The sequence below is a fragment of the Pseudochaenichthys georgianus genome, chromosome 1 (genome assembly GCF_902827115.2).
Source record: "Pseudochaenichthys georgianus chromosome 1, fPseGeo1.2, whole genome shotgun sequence".
Classification (NCBI taxonomy): Eukaryota; Metazoa; Chordata; class Actinopteri; order Perciformes; family Channichthyidae; genus Pseudochaenichthys; species Pseudochaenichthys georgianus.
The window spans coordinates 30,599,001-30,618,284 of NC_047503.1; the positions used below are offsets into that span (position 1 = coordinate 30,599,001).

A 19,284-nucleotide genomic window follows, 5' to 3' on the forward strand; every position below is an offset into this window, starting at 1 on the left:
CAGCTCCCTTTTCGTCACAACGGTGCGGTAAAGCGACTGCAGTACCGCTCCGATTCTCCGATTCTCCGGCCCATCTCACGCTCCATTGTTCCCTCACTCGAGAACAAGACCCCAAGATACTTGAACTCCTTCACTTGGGGTAAGGACTCATTCCCTACTTGGAGTGGACAGTCCATCGGTTTCGTGCTGAGAACCATGGCCTCAGATTTGGAGGTGCTGATCCTCATCCCAGCCGCTTCACACTCGGTTGCGAACCGATCCAGTGAGTGCTGAAGGTCGCAGACCGATGAAGCCATTAGAACCACATCATCTGCAAAAAGCAGTGGTGCAATCCTTAGTCCACCGAACTGCAGACCCCCCCCCCCACGACTACGCCTCGAAATCCGATCCATGTATATTACAAACAGGATTGGTGACAAAGCGCAGCCCTGGTGGAGGCCAACCCTCACCGGAAATGGGTCCGACTTACTGCAGAGGACCCGGACACAGCTCTCGCTTTGGGAGTACAGAGATTGGATGGCCCTGAGTAGAGACCCCCTCACCCCATACTCCCGCAGCACCTCCCACAGTAACTCCCTGGGAACTCGGTCATACGCCTTCTCCAAGTCTACAAAACACATGTAGACCGGATAAGCGTACTCCCAGGCCCCCTCCAGGATCCTTGCGAGAGTAAAAAGCTGATCCGTCGTTCCACGACCAGGACGGAATCCGCATTGTTCCTCCTCAATCTGAGGTTTGACAATCGGCCTCACCCTCCTTTCGAGTACCTTGGAGTAAACTTTCCCGGGGAGGCTGAGTAGTGTGATGCCTCTGTAATTGGCACACACCCTCTGATCCGCCTTTTTGAAAAGGGGAACCACCACCCCGGTCTGCCACTCCTTCGGTACTGTTTGCGACTTCCACGCAACGTTGATGAGACGTGTCAACCATGACAGTCCCTCAACACCCAGAGCCTTCAGCATTTCTGGGCGGATCTCATCCACCCCCGGGGCTTTGCCACTGTGGAGTTGTTTGACGACCTCAGTGACCTCCCACCGGGAGATTGGTGTTGATCCCCCGTCATACTCCAGCTCTGCCTCTAACATAGAGGGCGGAGTTGTCGGGTTCAGGAGTTCCTCAAAGTGTTCCTTCCAACGCCCTAACACTCCATCAGTTGAGGTCAACAACGTCCCATCCTTACTGTACACAGCTTGGATGGTTCCCTGCTTCCACCTCCTGAGGTGTCGGACAGTTTTCCAGAACAACTTTGGTGCCGCCCGAAAGTCCTTTTCCATGTCTTCTCCGAACTTTTCCCACACCCACTGCTTTGCCTCGGCCATGGCTGAGGCTGCTGCCCTTCGGGCCTCTCGGTACCTTGCAACTGCCTCGGGAGTCCCCCGGGATAACAAATCCCTGAAGGCCTCCTTCTTCAGTCGGACGGCTTCCCTGACCACCGGTGTCCACCAGGAGGTTCGAGGGTTACCGCCCCTTGAGGCACAGAGGTGTGAGTTGAAGGCCTCCTGAACTTGGGCCTCCTCCAGACGTTCCCAGTTCACCCGAACTACACGTTTGGGCTTACCAGGTCTATTCAGAGGCTTCCCCCGCCACTCGACCCAACTTACCACCAGATGGTGATCAGTTGACAACCCGAGTGTCCAAAACATACGGCCTCAGGTCCGATGATACGATAGCGAAATTGATCATGGACCTTCTGCCTAGGGTGCTCTGGTACCACGTACACTTATGATCATCCTTATGTTCGAACATGGTGTTTGTTATGGCCAATCCATGACTAGCACAGAAGTCCAGTAACAAACCACCACTCCGGTTCAGATCAGGGGGGCCGTTCCTCCCAATCACGCCCCTTCAAGTGTCTCCATCATTGCCCACATGTGCGTTGAAGTCTCCCAGCAAGATTAAAGAGTCCCCTTCAGGAGCCCCATACAGGACTCTTTCCAGGGTCTCCAAGAAGGCCGTATACTCCGAACTGCTGTTTGGTGCATAAGCACACGCAACAGTCAGAGTTTTCCCCCCCATAACCGGCAGGCATAGGGAGGCGACCCTCTCGTCCACTGGGGTAAACTCCAACAACGAAGCACCTAACCGGGGACTTGTGAGTATCCCCACACCCGCCCGGCGCCTCACACCTTGAGCAACTCCGGAGAAGAATAGAGTCCAACCCCTATCCAGAAGTAAGGTTCCAGACCCGACGCTGTGCGTAGAGGTGAGCCCAACCAGATCCAACTGGTAACGCTCCACCTCCCGCACAAGCTCCGGTTCCTTCCCCCTCAGAGAGGTGACGTTCCACGTCCCCAAAGCCAGATTCTGTCGCCCGGGTCTGGTCCGTTGAGACCCTCTGCTTTCACTGCCACCCTTCTGGCAGCGCAGCCGACCCAATCGCTGTTTCCCGTAGATGGTGGGCCCGCGGGACGGAGAAGCGGAGGTATTGCCCAAGTTGCCTTTTCGGGACGTGCCCGGCCAGGCTCCATGGCAAGCCCGGCCACCAGATGCTCGCCGACGAGTCCTCCTTCTGGGCCTGGCTCCAGAAGGGGACCCCGGGCTTACTCCGGGCCGGGTATCCTCACTTCCTGGTTTTTCTTTCATGAGGTCTTTTGAATTGATTATATATATATTATATCAATAATTTGATTAGCAGACAGTGCCTCATGCTCAGAGGCAGCAGTGGCTCAGTCTGTAGGGACATGGTCTTGGTACTGAAGGGTCACCGGTTTACGTCTCGATCGGACAAAAAATAAATATGGAGTTGGAGCTGGAGAGGTGCCAGTTCACCTCCAAGACCACTGCCGAGGTGCCCTTAAGCAAGGCACCTAACCTCAAAACTGCTCTCTTGGCACCGGGTATCTGGCAGCCTCTCTGCTATCTGCATGTGGTTGTGTGTGTGCATTGTAAGGAAATATTTGTATGTATTCATGCAAACTGTGAAGAAGCTTGAAAATGATTTGTGTAGAAAACTGGGCTGGTTTTGGGCCTGCTAACATGTGGTTTTTTGAGGACAAAGGAAGAGGGGGAAGGTCAGGAGTTAACATACAGTCATCCCTGTGGGGGAATTTAAGATGTGGGGTGTTGATGATAATTTGGGCAGCCAATCACTGGTCTGGAAGGGAGGCGCAGATAACTCCTCCGGTCAGCGAGGTATTTAGACAGGAACCCCGTTGTGTGCTCTCTCTCTTTCTCCTCTGGCTGGCTGGCTGGCTGGCTGGCTGGCTGGCTCACGTGAGTATCAGGTAAATGTGGGATCCCACAGAACTGTATGTAATTTGTACTGTATTGATTGTACTTGATTGTATTGCATTGTATATTACCATTAAAGTGGATTATTGTTAAACGGTTAAGTGTATGCTCTGGATTCCCTTCATGTATAACAGCTTGTAGGAACGCGAGGAGATTTAAGCCTATATCTCCTAACAAATGGTGACCCGACGTTTCCGTGTAGACAGGGCTGTGGAAGGTTTCAGAGTGTTTTTGAAGTTTGAATGGAGTATACAATGCATATTTTATACCATGTTAGGAAAGTTATATATAACACGTGAACGTTGATCGCCAGGTATAGAGAGTCCTGCGTAACAAGAAATTAGAGCAGTTTGCGTGGATCTTCAGGTAGTTTAGTCCTGAAGTGGCGTAGGAGCGGTGCAGTTCGTGAGTTTTGGGTGCAAGTCCCAGACGGCGAAACCTGGATGGTCGATATTTGAGATCGGTCCGCCGTTTATAACTGGGGGTAAAATAGCAGTCTGAGATCGAATAAGCGAAAGTATCAATGGACTGCTATTCTGTTAAATCCTTGGGAGAGAGCGCTAACGTCACCTACATTGTGACGAGACCGGCTCCCGTCTGTAAAAATTAATTTGAAAGGCTGACGTAAACATAACGTTGATCGCAAGGTAGGCAGAGAGTCCTGCGTGACGACATATGTAACACGTTATCAGGCCGGACAAACTGTACGGGGAATAAATCTGTGTGATTTTTACCTAAATAACCTGTGTGAGCGATTGTCTGTGGTAATCAGGCATTCGCTCAGAAGAGTGAAGCTCATTTGTGCTCTGCTGCTGCCATCTAGTGGCTGAAAGGGGGGGAAGCACGTTAATTAAGTCAGATAAATAAAAGCGAAGTCAATATATTGCGTCAGAATAGTAAAGACAATTCTGAAATTCCAGGGAGTTATCGGGAGCAATGGGAACAGATTAAGAGATTGATTTTAAGTGGAATCAAAAAGGGGGATAAAGAAAAGGCTTGTATATTTAAATAAATAAGCTGTCTGTAGGTTGTCATTGTTGATGAGTAAAGACCTTGTTTTATGTTGGTAAATGTAATGGTACAAAAGACAGGGGTACTTATGCCCGTTTAGGTTTTCAATGTGCGCCATCACGTTAGAACAGGATTGGTGGCATTTTCAGTTCATTGCTTACTTCCACACGCCTTCCCCCTCCTTGTCTCTTTCACGACTATAGTTAATGCATTAGAACGATTGTCAAGTTGCCGTGTTTCTAGGAACACGGCTGTTCCGGAACGGCCTTTCAAAATAAAAGCCAAAGGCCGCTGTCCGCCAGAGATGCCTTCACAATAAAACAGTAATTACCTTAACAGTATATTTAACTTATATTGCGTCTTTAAATATTGATTTTAATTCATTACAGATCTAACCTGCTTGTAACACCACTTTGATCAAAATAATAGGATAAGCAAGTGGTTAAAGGGGGTTTCCTGTCTGGCTCATTTGATTTAGAACTGAAGTAAGGGAAAATAGTGTTTTATGAGTCATTCCTCATGGTTTCTGAAGATAAATCATCAGTTTGTCTGAACTTTGATATAGAGATAGGATCATGGTGGAGAAGGAAGACCTTTTTTTGGTTTCAAATAATTAAAGTAGAGTTTAAGGATGAAGTAAGCAGGACTTCAACTGGCCAAAAGACATTTTGAAGTTTGATATTCTTGGTTAGCAAACAAGACATCTGATTATTATGTCACACATGATAATCTTGCTATAGGAACTAGCTTAAAATATTGGAGTAAATATGTAGATGTTCTTTCGTGGTGTGTGGAATATGTGATGCTGGAAACATGTACGTTTTTCAATGTATAGGAGAAAATGTTTTCCTGAAAGAGTTATGTTGGGTACATATGTAGCAATGGATGAAACAATTTTTAGAGTGAGTTTTTGTAATATCATTTGTAGACATCAATTAGGTTGTTTAGATGGCATTTAACAATTAAGACAGATAGTATGATTACAAAGAGTCAGAGTGGAAAGGGTTGGATTTATTTAACCTCAGTGTGCTAGATTTTTTATAGGTAATGCGTCCCGAGACCTGGACTCCCCCTCTGAGTTAGAAAAGGCTAAGATCCTGACCCTCCAAGCAGACAAAAGACCTAACCCAACAGGAAACTCCTCCTTCTCCATCGAACAGACAGAGAACCAGAGCTGAAACAACAACAACAAGACTGCAGCCAGAACTATCTCCACCTGTGGCATCCAGAACCAGACAGCATGCTGACGGGCCGAAATCTACGCTCATCAGTCCCTCAGACGGGACCATGAAGTTCCAAGCTGAGCACAAGAGCAAAGTGTGGGAGATGAGAGCAGAATCTGCCCTCCATAAAAACAGCAGGGAGACTGTAAAGGAGGAGATGAAATGTAAAGCAGTGCAAGAACATTGGCATGAGGGTGCATGCAGATGTAACTGGGCCAATGGCTGACAGCGGATGAAGTTACAGCGGATGGACTGAAGAGAACACAGAATCAGAGGAGTTGGTATGGTCGATTAGAAGTGAGGAGGCCGGGGTCACGGCTTGAGAAAACCAGAGGAGGAGAAAAGGAAAACGGGAATGAGTGAGTTTGCACATAAACACACTTATTCACAAAACGCACATTTAAAGCATAAATACGTAAAGACAGAAAGATTTATTAAATTAAAAATAGCAGTAAACTATTAGAGTAAAATGAGAACACACTGAGGGTTCAGAATACAACCATATTCTTCAATCTTTTCATCAGGTTAACATAATATTCTTTGACATTTTTATTCACGTGTGAATAAAGTAGTGGGATAGTTTTGGGAACCACTCTATAAGACAAATCTTTATCTGTATGGATAATGTTAAAGGGCGAGCTGGTGCCAAGCCAGATATAGTATTCCAATCTAAATAATTGATTTCACCATTGTAGCATAGTTATTACCATGGGAAATATGAAATGACTTCTGTTTTTAAATCCTTGATAAAGGAGGGAGGAATGGTTGCATGTTCGGACATCCAGGGTTCCACACACTGCTAAAGAGTTTAACATTGGTTTTTAGGTGGACCAGAATGGATGACATGTGGTTGTTATACCATTGTTATCGTGAACTAAACATAAATAAGGACATAGTATCTGCTTGAAGATGAATGGATTTCATATCCTAGAGGGGATTAGTTATTGTGAAGACTCCACAAGGTATCTACTAATGTATTGTAAAGAACTTGAATTGACTTGATAAATAAGTGAAGATAAGAAGATCTATGGACCATAAATTAGTCAATTGGTAAATAAAAATAGCGGAAAAGAGGGGGACTATTAAAGGGAAGTGGAAAATCAGTCTAATACACACTGATAAAAAAAAAAGGGGGGGGCATGAAGGAAGTATGCACTGGATTTTTTATTCGTGTGTGAATTTGGTAGTGTTTTAATTTGTTACAGTATTGATCAGTTCAAAGGGAGAGTTTTAGTAACAGCTCTATAAGATCAGATAAATATTTATTTATATAGGTCATGTTGAAGGGAAAGCTGGTTCTAAACAAAATATAGTATTTCAATTTGAGGTACTGGTTTCATGTTCAGACACCCAGAGTTCCACGCACTGTGAAAGAGGGTAACATTGTTCTTTAAGTGCACCAGAATTGAAGATAAATTGATAGAATGAGTTATGGAATAAATAGCAGAGCTTTACAGATCCTAGTAATGTTTTGACACAAGATAGTGATGTACACATGTTTCTGAAATAGATCTATTAGTCATTTTAATACTAATTAGGTGTAAATGAATTGCAGTAATAGTAATAGTACAATAAGGAAGTGACATTTTTTTGGCTAGACACTTTTCAGGGAATGTGGGAAACAGCAAGGAGGGGTTGGAGATATCTTGAACATTATAGTTGTAATTGTGAATTAATAAGTGATGGCGCTCCATATATACAGATTTGTATAGACGGAGGATGCTGGCCTGTGCTGGAACATCAAAGTCTCTGCAGAGCACAACACATGGCCAAAAAGACTGAGACCAACTGACCGACAGGGTAACTTGGGAAGGCACTGTCAATGACTGACTCTGCGGTGAACCTGACCAAACCTGACTTTACAACCTGACAGTGTGAGTGTGAGTGTGTGTATGTCTGCACCTGATCAGTGCAACTGCGTGATTTGAAACGATGACTAATCAAGCATGTTTTGGACTAACACATTATTTCTGTGTGAAATGAGGGGTTTCCTAACATTGCACAAAAGGGGAAACCGTATCTAATCTGGTTGATGATGTTTCACTCCCACAGGAGGTGGCGGTTTGAAGAATGTGAAACTCAAACTAGGCAATTTGGAATTCTGTTTCTTTTAGGACTGAATGATGGAGAGAAACACTCTCAAGTGTTTACTGGGAAAAATGTTTGGTATTGTCTTATAATCCATTATGACCTGAAGGTTTTCTTCCCATACAGGTTTTTGTTTACACATGAGAGAATGTGTAAAAAAGGGGGAGTGTAAACTTTACAATGTACATTTTTCATTTAGGGACTGAAAGGAACCCACCACCCAACTCCATTGTTCAATCTGACCATTGATTGACAGTTTTAGAATTGACCTGCTCCATATTTGGGGATAAGAGGCTGTTTGGTGAATGTTGACATATCTCTAATATTGATTGAGTTATAGCAGGTAACACAGGTAGAGAATCAGTGGCCAAGGGGCTGCCAGAGAGATGTAAGTCCAGAATGAAATACTGGAGAGGCTGACCGGTGAGTAATGTGTCAACTAATGTTTCAACAGGTATTAAAGTAACTGAGGTTTGAAATGTAGAAAGAACATATTTACAGTTAAGCTAAAACATAGTAATGTAATGAGACACAATGTGATTTGGACAACATCATGTAACTAGTCTGGTAAAGAAATAAAAGCCATAGACTTTATTGTTGAGGTCATTATGGGGATATACATTTAATCTAAATACATAATAGAAAGACATTTGAGGACAGTTTGTTGGAATTCTGTATTCATTTTTTCAGCGGGATAATATCTAAGCACTGACGGGTAGAAGCAGTATCACCAGGAAGCCATTCACTTTGTTAGTATTGTGATTTTGGTTGTTTTTGAATCCATAAGATTAGTGTGTTTCTTTACCAGAAACATTGGCAGTTCAAATCATATTTTTAGATTTTTAATGGGATCTCAAGGATTTCATTTAAAAATAAATACAGATGCTTGTCAGAAATTCAGAGCTATTGAAATATGTTATTTAGTTTACCTAAAGATGTTGGGGTTCTTATTTAGTTGGCACAGTCCAAGTATTAAGATTCTGAAGCTGCACAATTAATTTAGAAAACCTGTGCACCGACGTCTGTTGTTTTAAGACACCCCACCAACAGGCTCCAAGTGGCCAGGCACTGGTGGGTCAAACAGCCGAGGGCCCCAGAGCCCGGAGCGTAGGCTTGAGGGATTTGTATCAGATTTCTCCACACAGGTTGCGGACGCCGAAAGAGGGACCCGAGACGCAGGAGGCTGACTGTCAACCCCAGGCTCTCCAGCCCCGACCGAGTGACCCAGAGGACATCCCGTGCCGTCCGCCTACAAGGAAAGGGGGACAACTGGTACCAATGTGCGGAGCCAGTGTGCGGCGGGGGAAAACACCTGCGAGGACCCTAGACGACATCAGGACGGATCGGGCTCTCATCAGGGAGGTCGACTCGGAGGCTGTCATCAGCGGATTGGAGGAGAAGGACATCCATCATCCATCCAGCAGTCGTCCCGGGAGGCATCATCATCGGACCGGAGAAGGAAGATCGGGAGGACATCTATTCAGCATCGACTCAGAAGCCGCCGTCAGCAGATCAGAGGGGACAAAGACACGGCAAGCCAGGACGGCACAGGGGACTCCACTCTCCGCTGAAACAGGAGTGTGGGTTAAGTGCAACAAGACGGTGTATGGAGCCAGCCAGGCCTGCCAAGCTATGGGCAGCCTCTACCATGACAGCTGCTTCACCTGCAGCGCCTGTAGTCGAAGGCTGAGAGGGAAGGCGTTCTACTATGACGCAGGAAGGGTTTTCTGTGAAGAGGACTTTCTGTACTCTGGGTTCCAGCAGTCTGCAGACAAGTGCAACGCAGGTGGACATCTAATCATGGACATGCAGGCCCTGGGGAAGTCTTACCGCCCCGGTTGCTTCCGCTGCGTCATCTGCAACGAGAGCCTGGACGGAGTGCCCTTCACTGTGGACACTGAGAATAAAAAGTATGGAGACTCAGCAGACAAGGATGCAGTTTTTTTGCAAGTGCCTTGTGTAAGTTGCACTCTTGTTTAAGAGTGCAAAAGAGGGAATTGTAAGGAAATATTTGTATGTATTCATGCAAACTGTGAAGAAGCTTGAAAATGATTTGTGTAGAAAACTGGGCTGGTTTTGGGCCTGCTAACATGTGGTTTTTTGAGGACAAAGGAAGAGGGGGAAGGTCAGGAGTTAACATACAGTCATCCCTGTGGGGGAATTTAAGATGTGGGGTGTTGATGATAATTTGGGCAGCCAATCACTGGTCTGGAAGGGAGGCGCAGATAACTCCTCCGGTCAGCGAGGTATTTAGACAGGAACCCCGTTGTGTGCTCTCTCTCTTTCTCCTCTGGCTGGCTGGCTGGCTGGCTGGCTGGCTCACGTGAGTATCAGGTAAATGTGGGATCCCACAGAACTGTATGTAATTTGTACTGTATTGATTGTACTTGATTGTATTGCATTGTATATTACCATTAAAGTGGATTATTGTTAAACGGTTAAGTGTATGCTCTGGATTCCCTTCATGTATAACAGCTTGTAGGAACGCGAGGAGATTTAAGCCTATATCTCCTAACAGCATGTATATCCTCCCCTGTGTGTGTAATGTGTGTGAAACACAACAGAGTGGGGAAAGACATTTCCCTGTAAGAGATTAACAAAGTATGTCTTCCTCTTCTCCAAACGAACAAAAATAATGCTGTTTTTTCATTAACACAATGCTTATCATAGACTTTGACAACAACCTTATATGACATTCTTTGGAGACTAACTTAATTGCTAATATAATATAATTGTTAAGTATTGATTGATTAAGGTGTAATCAATAATATTGTTAAGCGAGTGTCATTTACTGTAGCCTAGCTTAAAATTAAAAAAGGACTGATTAGGTTTTTATAGACTGTTTATTGTGCATGCATGGGCACACTGCAGGACTCAAATAGCCCAATTTAAAAAGACAAAATGCATATTATTGTCAACCTTTTAATGTTTTGTTGTTTTGTTCTCTCGGACATGCGCTATATAGTGGAACACAGACTGTTGATAATGATAAAGGTAAAACCAAATAAGAGGCCTTCTGACATTTGTGGTCTCTATGTGGGCTTGCCCTCCGCTGATCAGCCATGGCCGGTTAATAATGTTACAAATCTGCTGACATTTATTACCATGTACTGTCTTACCAGAGAAGGTAAAAAAAAATCCTCCAGACTACCCTAACCTTAAAGATCACCTGAATGTGTCCTCTATATGCCGGCCTGCATTTTGTCTGGTATTTAACTCATTTCTGAGTGCATTTTTTTGAAGCACAGCACACCACTTTGGCCAGATGCACCGTGCACAAAATGGATTTAAAAACAATTGTAAGTATGCGCTGTAAGGGTCTTATATGTTTGATCTGTGCCGTGGTTAAAGTGATTCTTTTTAAATTATCACTGGAATAATTGCTTTGCTATTGGAGCCACATTTCAATGACTAAAATGTCAGGGGAAGGGCACCATCTGCGCTGTGGAGCAGAAACCTATACCAGCTGAGCTACAAGTATTGTTAAATTGTACAATTTTGTAAGTAGGGTTATATTTTCTTTATGAGGTTAGATTATATATTTATTTCAGTCTAAATAATTGCTTTAAACTATGAAGAACACAGTGTACTGCTCCAACTGTGTTCCTTTTAAATGTTCTGTTTTTGAATAATTAATCCACAACCATTTAGTGACTCTTTTTGTTTCCTACAGCTAAACTAAATCCACTAAGTGTTTCACAGTAACAGACAAATATCAAACCACTAGTCAACACTTTGCAATGTGTGCACTAGTCAGTGGGTTTAGCACTGCAGTAAGAAAGCATTGCTAATGAAGATGACCTTCTCACAACCGTTTTTGAATAGCTTCTTTTGAGCAATCAGTTTCTTTGTTGTGCCATGTTAAATGAATATAATTGAAGGTATTTAGAAATGGACAGACTCATGCTATGCCTGCAAGAAAGCAGTCGTATTGTTAATCGAGCTCAGAATGTTGTTGAAAAGTAAATGTTTACAACCATCCAGGATTATTTCTATTTCACTAAGTGGTTTTAGTTTAAGGTCAAAGCTTGTTTAAACATTTTCTCAAAGCCAATCGAAGACTCCGCTATTTTCCATAGGTCCCGCCTACATTAGTTAAATCTTTACTAGTAGTATTGAGATCTTTTGATAAGAATTGATCAATGTTATTGGGTTAAATTATTATTGATAGTCGATTAATCAATTATTAGACTACTTTTTCAAATGCAGCAATCATGAAAGCCCTACTATACGGTATGTGTTGATGGATCACATCTGTGAAGATGTATATGTGACCCGCTCTATCGAAATCAGTCGGAAGTCGCACTGGCTCCTTTCAAAATAAGTGTGGATTTGCGTAAAAAACTATTTTAGATAAGTCTTGGCTTTCAGAATATGAAACTTTTATTTCCAAACTCACACGATAAATACATTCTTTAAGCTTGTAAAGCGAAGATGACAGGCAATCTGCTCTCCCTCCGGCTGACATTATGTAAGCGTAGAGTAATCATAAATAACACGGCAGGGTCCGTTACAGTTTGTTTTCATCTGATTTCAATTAAACAAAGTCTTTGCTTTCAGAATATTAAACTTGTTTCGGCAAATTCAGATGATAAATACAACTTTGAAGCTTGTAACGGCATAATTACAAGCGGAGAACGGAGTAATTTAACGTCACAGCAGGCATAACAACATTGGTGAATGTTTATTCTGCTTATTTATTCGGCATTTTTTATCAGAATCTGTCAGACAGATCTCTTATCTGCAACTCTCGGAAAGCTCAGGGATAATATGAGTAGTGTGTGAAGTGAAAACATTAAAGGTCCCCTATTATACTGTTTTTCATCAATATATTATAGGTCTCAGATATATACAAAACATGTCTCTGAAGTGTTTGGCTCGAAACACCAAACAGATCATTGTAGCATCCCATAAACCCTTCTGTTTCAGCCCTGTTTCAAAAGTGCTGATTCTCTGTCTGTTACTTTAGATGAAAATAAGGAGCCACTCCCCTCGCCCCTCTGAGAGATATTTGGTTAAAAAGAACACACTGGTGCTCTAGGAGGAGATTCAGGTGATAAGGTGAGGGGGGGTTACCTTGGTTGGTGATTGGCTAATGGTTACACAAGCCAAAAAACCTTTATGACATCATAAAGTGGCCAAAGTCTGATCAGCTAATTTTCAGACAGGTTTTTATATACAGTAAATGGATCAGGACAAAAAGTGAGCGAATATTTTTTCCTGAAAGTTTCAGAATCTCTTAACACAGAGGGGACACATGGTTATGTATAAAAGACATGAACAAGTGGATTTTGCATAATAGGTCCCCTTTAATTAAAACATTTTTATAAATAACACCATTTTGTACCCATTATCTCCTGTTTGCTAGTAGTTTGATGACGTACCTCTGACAGAGCAACTGGCCGACCACGGAGGAATGAGGTTGCGTCTCTGGTAGAAAAGAATGTACGCTCCTCTGGTGCAAACCTCTTCCTCAGGCACCATGTCTACGCTGCTGTCATCGTAGCTGTACCACTGTCCGTCCACTGAGTTCCTACAGTAGGCTGGAAGAGGAAATGACAACAAATATGAACAAAGGGTACCGGAACATACTGTATGTTGCCATTATGACAAAGTGATCGCATCTGGTATCACAGATAGATAGAATCGGAGGGATGAAACCCCTCTTTAATGGTCACACATGCAGAGCACACAGCACACACAGTGAAATGTGTTCTCTGCTTTTAACCCATCCTATTACCAGGAGTCTAGTAATAGGAGCAGTGTGCAGCTATTTTACAGCGCCCGGGGAGCAATGGGAGTGGGGGGGGGAAGGGGGTTGTCCGGTGCCTTGCTCAAGGGCACCACGGCAGGGCCCAGGTGGTGAACTGGGACCTCATCATGTATTATATCATGTATAATACTTTATAGAAATTCAAAGATGGTTTTATCATCAGATTTGTTCAACTATTTTGTCAGAAAGAGGCTTAGATATTTGATATCACAATATTCTATATACATAAATGGTAAATACATAAAGGAAATGGTCCAATAACCCTCATACAGCAGGTGAGACTTCAGAGTGGAACATTGCTGCTGTCTGTTTGTTATCCGTCAACCTGCCAGCCAATAGCAGATGGACACACTATCATTTCTATAGTTAACTTTTATTTCAGTGAGATCATGCATCCCCCCACTGTGTCCGTGATGTTATTGTTCCTCCAACTTCCCTCTCGAGATGCATGCAACTGTCAGGCAAGTTGTCATGGAGAGGGCTGCTCCACTGGCTCATCTCTTGCTGTTTCCAATACTTCGAAATCTCTAGCCACTGTGTGTCTCTCTTTACTAGCTACCCCCTTCAGTTACAGAGCATCTTGCCTTTACTGTGTGTCAAGTTCCCATCTTAACAGTCACCTAAGGTGGCCATTGTCAAACACTGAATAAATGTAAAACTAGACTAGAGACGGAAATGACTGCCTAAGAATGTGGCTGTGTTTTTTTTGTAGTCATTGTAATAAATTGTTCTATTATTATTGTAAGTATAGATGTACATTTAATTGAATGGTTTAAAGTAACAAAGTGTAATATGAGATAATAAAAGATATCACCTAAGGAAAGCAAAGGGTTTGTCTAATAAATGTTATTTTGTCTGAGCATCTTCCACATATTGTACTGTACATTTCACTAATCTAAAAATGTACTCAAGCTTAATATACTATGTGTTTGCTCCACAGTTTATTTCAAGGAGGTCTGCTAACATTTTTCACAGGATCCATGTTAAAGTCATGAAACAGAACATATAACGTGATCCCACTTGGTGAGCAAACAGAACAATTGTGAGGGACTGCTTTTCAAGAGCATTTTTTTCAGGCATTTCACTTTTATCTTTGACAGATGACAGTGTAAAAATAAAGAAGAGAGAATGGTAGGGACATGCAACAAAGATCTCAAAACTGGAATCAAACAGGGGTGTTTCAGCTCAAAGAGTTCCAGCAACAGCAGATGTGGCAGCCCATTCATTATCTCTCCTTTTAGGCAGAGATCACATCAATTATTTAGGCATTAGTTTCCCCCGCAGGCTGTCAGAGCTTTTTGGACTCACCTTCACTCCTATTAAAAAAAATAAATGGCAACCTCCTCCACTGAATACTACCAATGCTTATGGGCAGAAAAAGACACCTTTAAATGTCCTATAATAACCTATACTTTGTATAACTCTATATCCACATTCAACTGAAAAAACAAGACCCTTTGAATCAAACCAGCCAGCTCTACATAAAAACAAAACAAACAAAAACACTTTAAGCTCGACATTTTCCCCATCAGTCCCCGGCAAATCAGCTCCAGTATGAATCTAAAAAGATCCCTCCCAATCAATCAGATCATGATTATAAATAAAACAAAAGTTTGTAAACACGTTCAGATTTTCAGTTTCTCAGCCCTATCAAAAGCCACAGTTTAATCAAAAACATTTACATAGCAGAAACTGAGGATAAGCCTAATAGATAATCCACAACACAAACTCCACTTTGGCACCATGGAATTATACACCCATCTGCCACAATCTTGATGTTATAAGTAACAACAACCGCATTTATATCTGAAAGACAAAAGGAAAAGTAAACAACCTGTCTTCATTCCCCCATCTGGTCAAGAAGTAAAGAATTTGGGGCCTAAACTTTAATTCTCCATTCAAACAAAATATAACATGATGCACCAACACCAACAATCTTTCACTCTCAACTTCAGGGTTCATTAACATCGTTAAAACTCCTCTCCAACATGCAGTCAACATGAGTTCTTTTTAATTTAGGCTTAAAACCTTTTATTTATCAACGCTTTTCCAGAGGTCATTAAACAACATTTGTTAATACATTTGCACCTCTTTAAGAGTCAGATGTATTTAAAAATGCTAATTTCTAACTACCTTCATTGTCTTTCATAATTAAAGCACTTTGAATTGCCTTTATGAATAAAATATGCTATGTAAATAAACTAACCTTAACAGAGAATATTATTACAGTCTGAATAAACTGTACCGGTTCTATAAATGAAATTGGAATCAGACCTATCTATCACTCATGATACTGACATCTGGAAAATGTTCAACACTTTCTACAATATGACTAAAAATGCCAACATATTGTGCAACTCATACAGTAGATACTCAACGTTATTTACTTGACAAAAAAGTGTATAAATGAGATTTTCATCAAAACCAATGGGGCACAAACCAATTATTGGATATGCAACATTTGTATTCAATTAGACAAAGACAAAATGGAAGTAAATGTTTTCAGAGCCAGGGGGAGTGTATAAAAGTCAGCACTCAGCTTTAATCGGCGATGTTTAAAACCACGGGCCAGGCAACACATTTATGTGCAGTACTCAGACTTGATTTATGGCAAGTCAGCCTCTATATCAATATATCAGTGACGAAAAATACATTTGTCTCAGCAGGATTTGGAAAAATGTTTATCTTTAGTATACTCAATTACTTATTTGTGAAGGTCTTTTCACCACATGTTTTTTTTGCATGTAATATAAATACATTTTCTGTTAACAATACAACTAATAGATGAATTAGATGGCAAGAAAACCCTTAATAGACTGAGTTACTGCATGGTCAATGATGTATTATAGCACTAAAGTCCCTACCAGTGTAGTGTCCCCCATGCATTCCTCCATGATGGTTACACACAGCGTAGAGGTCGTACAGAGCGTCCTGGGGGAGGGTCAGGTCAGGTTGGTGTTGGCCTGAGGACTGCTTCCAAGGAGGAGGCCAGGCCCCCAAGTTCAGGTTCTTCATACTCTGAGTCCTCTTCACCACATGGGGGGCCATGTCCAAACCAGTGAGGGGGAAACGCACCAGGGTGGACAGCTTGTTCCTCCGCTCGCCTACCTGTTCCAACAATACATATAGAGTATGTGTACAGTATGTGCAGGCATGAAACATAAAACACTGTTTATTGTGATAATCCAAGAACAGCAGATTTAACAATTATCCCAGTATTAATTAAAAAGCTGTCAAATTAATTAAGCAGGATATAAAAAAATAAAAAATAAATGCTTAATTTAAGACTCTAATTAAAATGACACAGTGATGAATCACATTTGCATGGGGAAGAAAAACTAGAGGAGTTTATAGTAACCTTCCAGCACGTATATGTCCTTTGGACTACTACCCAATCAGTGATGTTGCAGCAATTGCATTAAACAAACATTTTAAAAAAAATCAGCTTGAGACTTTTTGCACTTCTGGGTGTGATTACTACAAATTAGAGAGAGATTTGAAGCCACTGAAGCCCTCGAAACCATGAAATGACCTAGTCGTTACCCTTGAGGTGCTGTATGTGAAAAGTTTAGACTTTACCCTGGCACAAAGATATCCACATAACCTACTAAACTGGATCCATTCCAACAAATCCCATAACTTTGTGACTTTGGTGACTTTGGGCCACGTTTATCATAACCTTTTTACTGCTTGGCAGTAATTGTCAACATTGCTCATGAAATACTTTATCAATCTTTAATTTGTTGCTGTAGCATGAAGTGAACCTTCCTGTTAGAGTGCTTCCCCTCCTTTGTACAAACGATCATATATTATTTATCGCCAAAAAGTTAAATATCTCCCATTGAAATGACTATTCACTGTAAAAGCCAGCTCGGTCCCCCTCCTGGGATTGGCACATGTTCTCCTGATTGAAGGCTGTGATTGAAGGTTATGCATACCCCCACAACCTCAGACACTGTTGTGAGGATCATTGGCTTCTGGTTAAGTCTCCAGGGCAGAACTGGGCATTGGCACAGAGTCAAACAGAGGGGTTGAATGAATTATAATGCAAATGCTGGGAAAAAATAACAATGGTCAAAGTAGCAATGGCCATGACTGAGCAATGGGGCCACCTGCTTATTAGCTGAGGGCGAGCGATGCCAATCAAGCCCTGGACAACGCTGGAGGCAAAGCTAGGACTTAACCTTGGCAGCAAAAATAGAGTTTGGTACGTGTAATGTCAAAGTGTCTCAACTTATGTGGGATTGGAGCGGCTAGTGCCAGCTGTGAAATGAAACACCATGTGGATGTTCCTCATGTCAGGTGTGTGCAGCTATGGGAAAACTAGAATCTCATGTGCCAGATGCTTTGGTACACAGAACGATCTGGGAAGCTGGGAAGTTGGGAAATGTTTGGAAAAAGACCCAGCAGCTTTGAAAAAGGCTTCAGTCTGCTGTCGAGCTGATAGGTATATGGTTTGTTTGCTCAGTGGCTGTTTCACTTTCTTTGGCCAAGTTCTCCTTCGTCATTATGCTTTTTTGCAAAACTCTCATTCAGCATGACTCAACATTACATTTCCTTTTTTAAATAATGAAATAGTACTGATAAAGAAATGCAGGGCATGCGGTTTGTGCAAGGCAGACATCCGCCATGTTGCTGGGCAATAAGAGATATCTAACATAAAAGGAGGAAAAGCTTTTATAAGACATGTTATGAAGATAAATAGAAACATAAAAAAACATGAGACAGTATGGTTCAATGTTTGGAAATGTACCTATTGTGTTTCTATGGGAGGCTGGAGAGAGGATTTGCAGTCAAATATGTAGATACTACTAACTGAGCGACAGTTTGCCTTGCAATATCAATACTACTTAACTGTCTTTCATGCATCTTACTTGTATAACTCTAACACTTATCTAACCTCCCTGATATCCTCTCAGTCAGTCACAGCCTGTATCTGTACTATTTTCAGAATATTGGATGTAACAATTACCAGGGGAACATTTTCTTTAGTTACGTTAATGAAACACAATATTGAGTTATTATTATCATATTAAGGTGTTCAGGGAAATGTGTTTACAAACAATTACGGTCACATATATCAACCGATCCCAGAAAACATTAACATTCAGTGTTTGTTTTTTCTCTTAGCCAAGTGATATATGTTTGCTATTCTATTAGCTCTTTTGTGTTCTACACCACAAGGGAAATATCTGGCTAGCAAGCTGATAAAAGTAACAATAACTGGTAGCTAAGGTTGTTAGATGTTTGATGCAGGTGAGACACTGCAAAGTGGAATTTCTTGTTTTCTTTGTGCTGAAAATAAGTTGAACCGAAACGGTGAGGGGGAACTGCAGTTCATGGTTCTCTCAGGGTTTGTCCATTAGAGTGTCCCTTTTCACAGTGAACAGTCATTTAATCAATTGCTAATTGATATATGTCAATAGGATCAACTTCAAGGCTTAAATTATTCAATTTAAGCTGAACTCTTTCTTTCCTGTAAACTGTTTTCCCCACTTTAAGGCTCACATACCTGTCGAAAGCGCTTGAGGTGGAGGATCAGTATGTCCGGAAGAGTCCAGAGGCTCATCTTCACCATGCCCTGCTGAAGCTGCTTACAGTGGGGACACTTCCAGGCGTCATCCGGGGCAAGCTGTCAACACATCAATCAACAACATGGTTATACATAATACATCGCTTGCTATTTAAAGTGTAATATGTTCTTTATCTGTGGTCATTTCCTTTAATCATGTTCCCTTACATGGAAGCAGGGGTGATATATTGATTAAACTCTGCAATGTTCAAACATTGGGTTCAACCAAATGCATAATTCTGTGGGTTTGGATTTTTTTTTGATTTTTTTTTTGATTTAAAATTAAAAATAATGATCCTGCTGAGATTCCATTTCAGAAGTATAATAAAAAAAACATCCCAATATGTTTTAAATATATTACATCCTACTTTCATATATTTAAAACA

The 19,284-nt window shown here is 41.9% G+C and overlaps 1 protein-coding gene across 1 annotated transcript in view; it reads right to left on the reverse strand.

Moving 5' to 3' along the window:
* usp43a (ubiquitin specific peptidase 43a) overlaps positions 1 to 19,284 on the reverse strand; it is a 118,690-nt gene that overhangs the window by 9,203 nt on the left and 90,203 nt on the right. The window contains exons 12-14 of the mRNA XM_034083073.2: positions 18,839 to 18,958; positions 16,191 to 16,434; positions 12,938 to 13,096 (exon numbers count right to left, since the gene is read on the reverse strand). Of these exons, the coding sequence (XP_033938964.1) occupies positions 12,938 to 13,096; positions 16,191 to 16,434; positions 18,839 to 18,958 (523 nt within the window). The remainder of the gene's footprint in view (positions 1 to 12,937; positions 13,097 to 16,190; positions 16,435 to 18,838; positions 18,959 to 19,284) is intronic.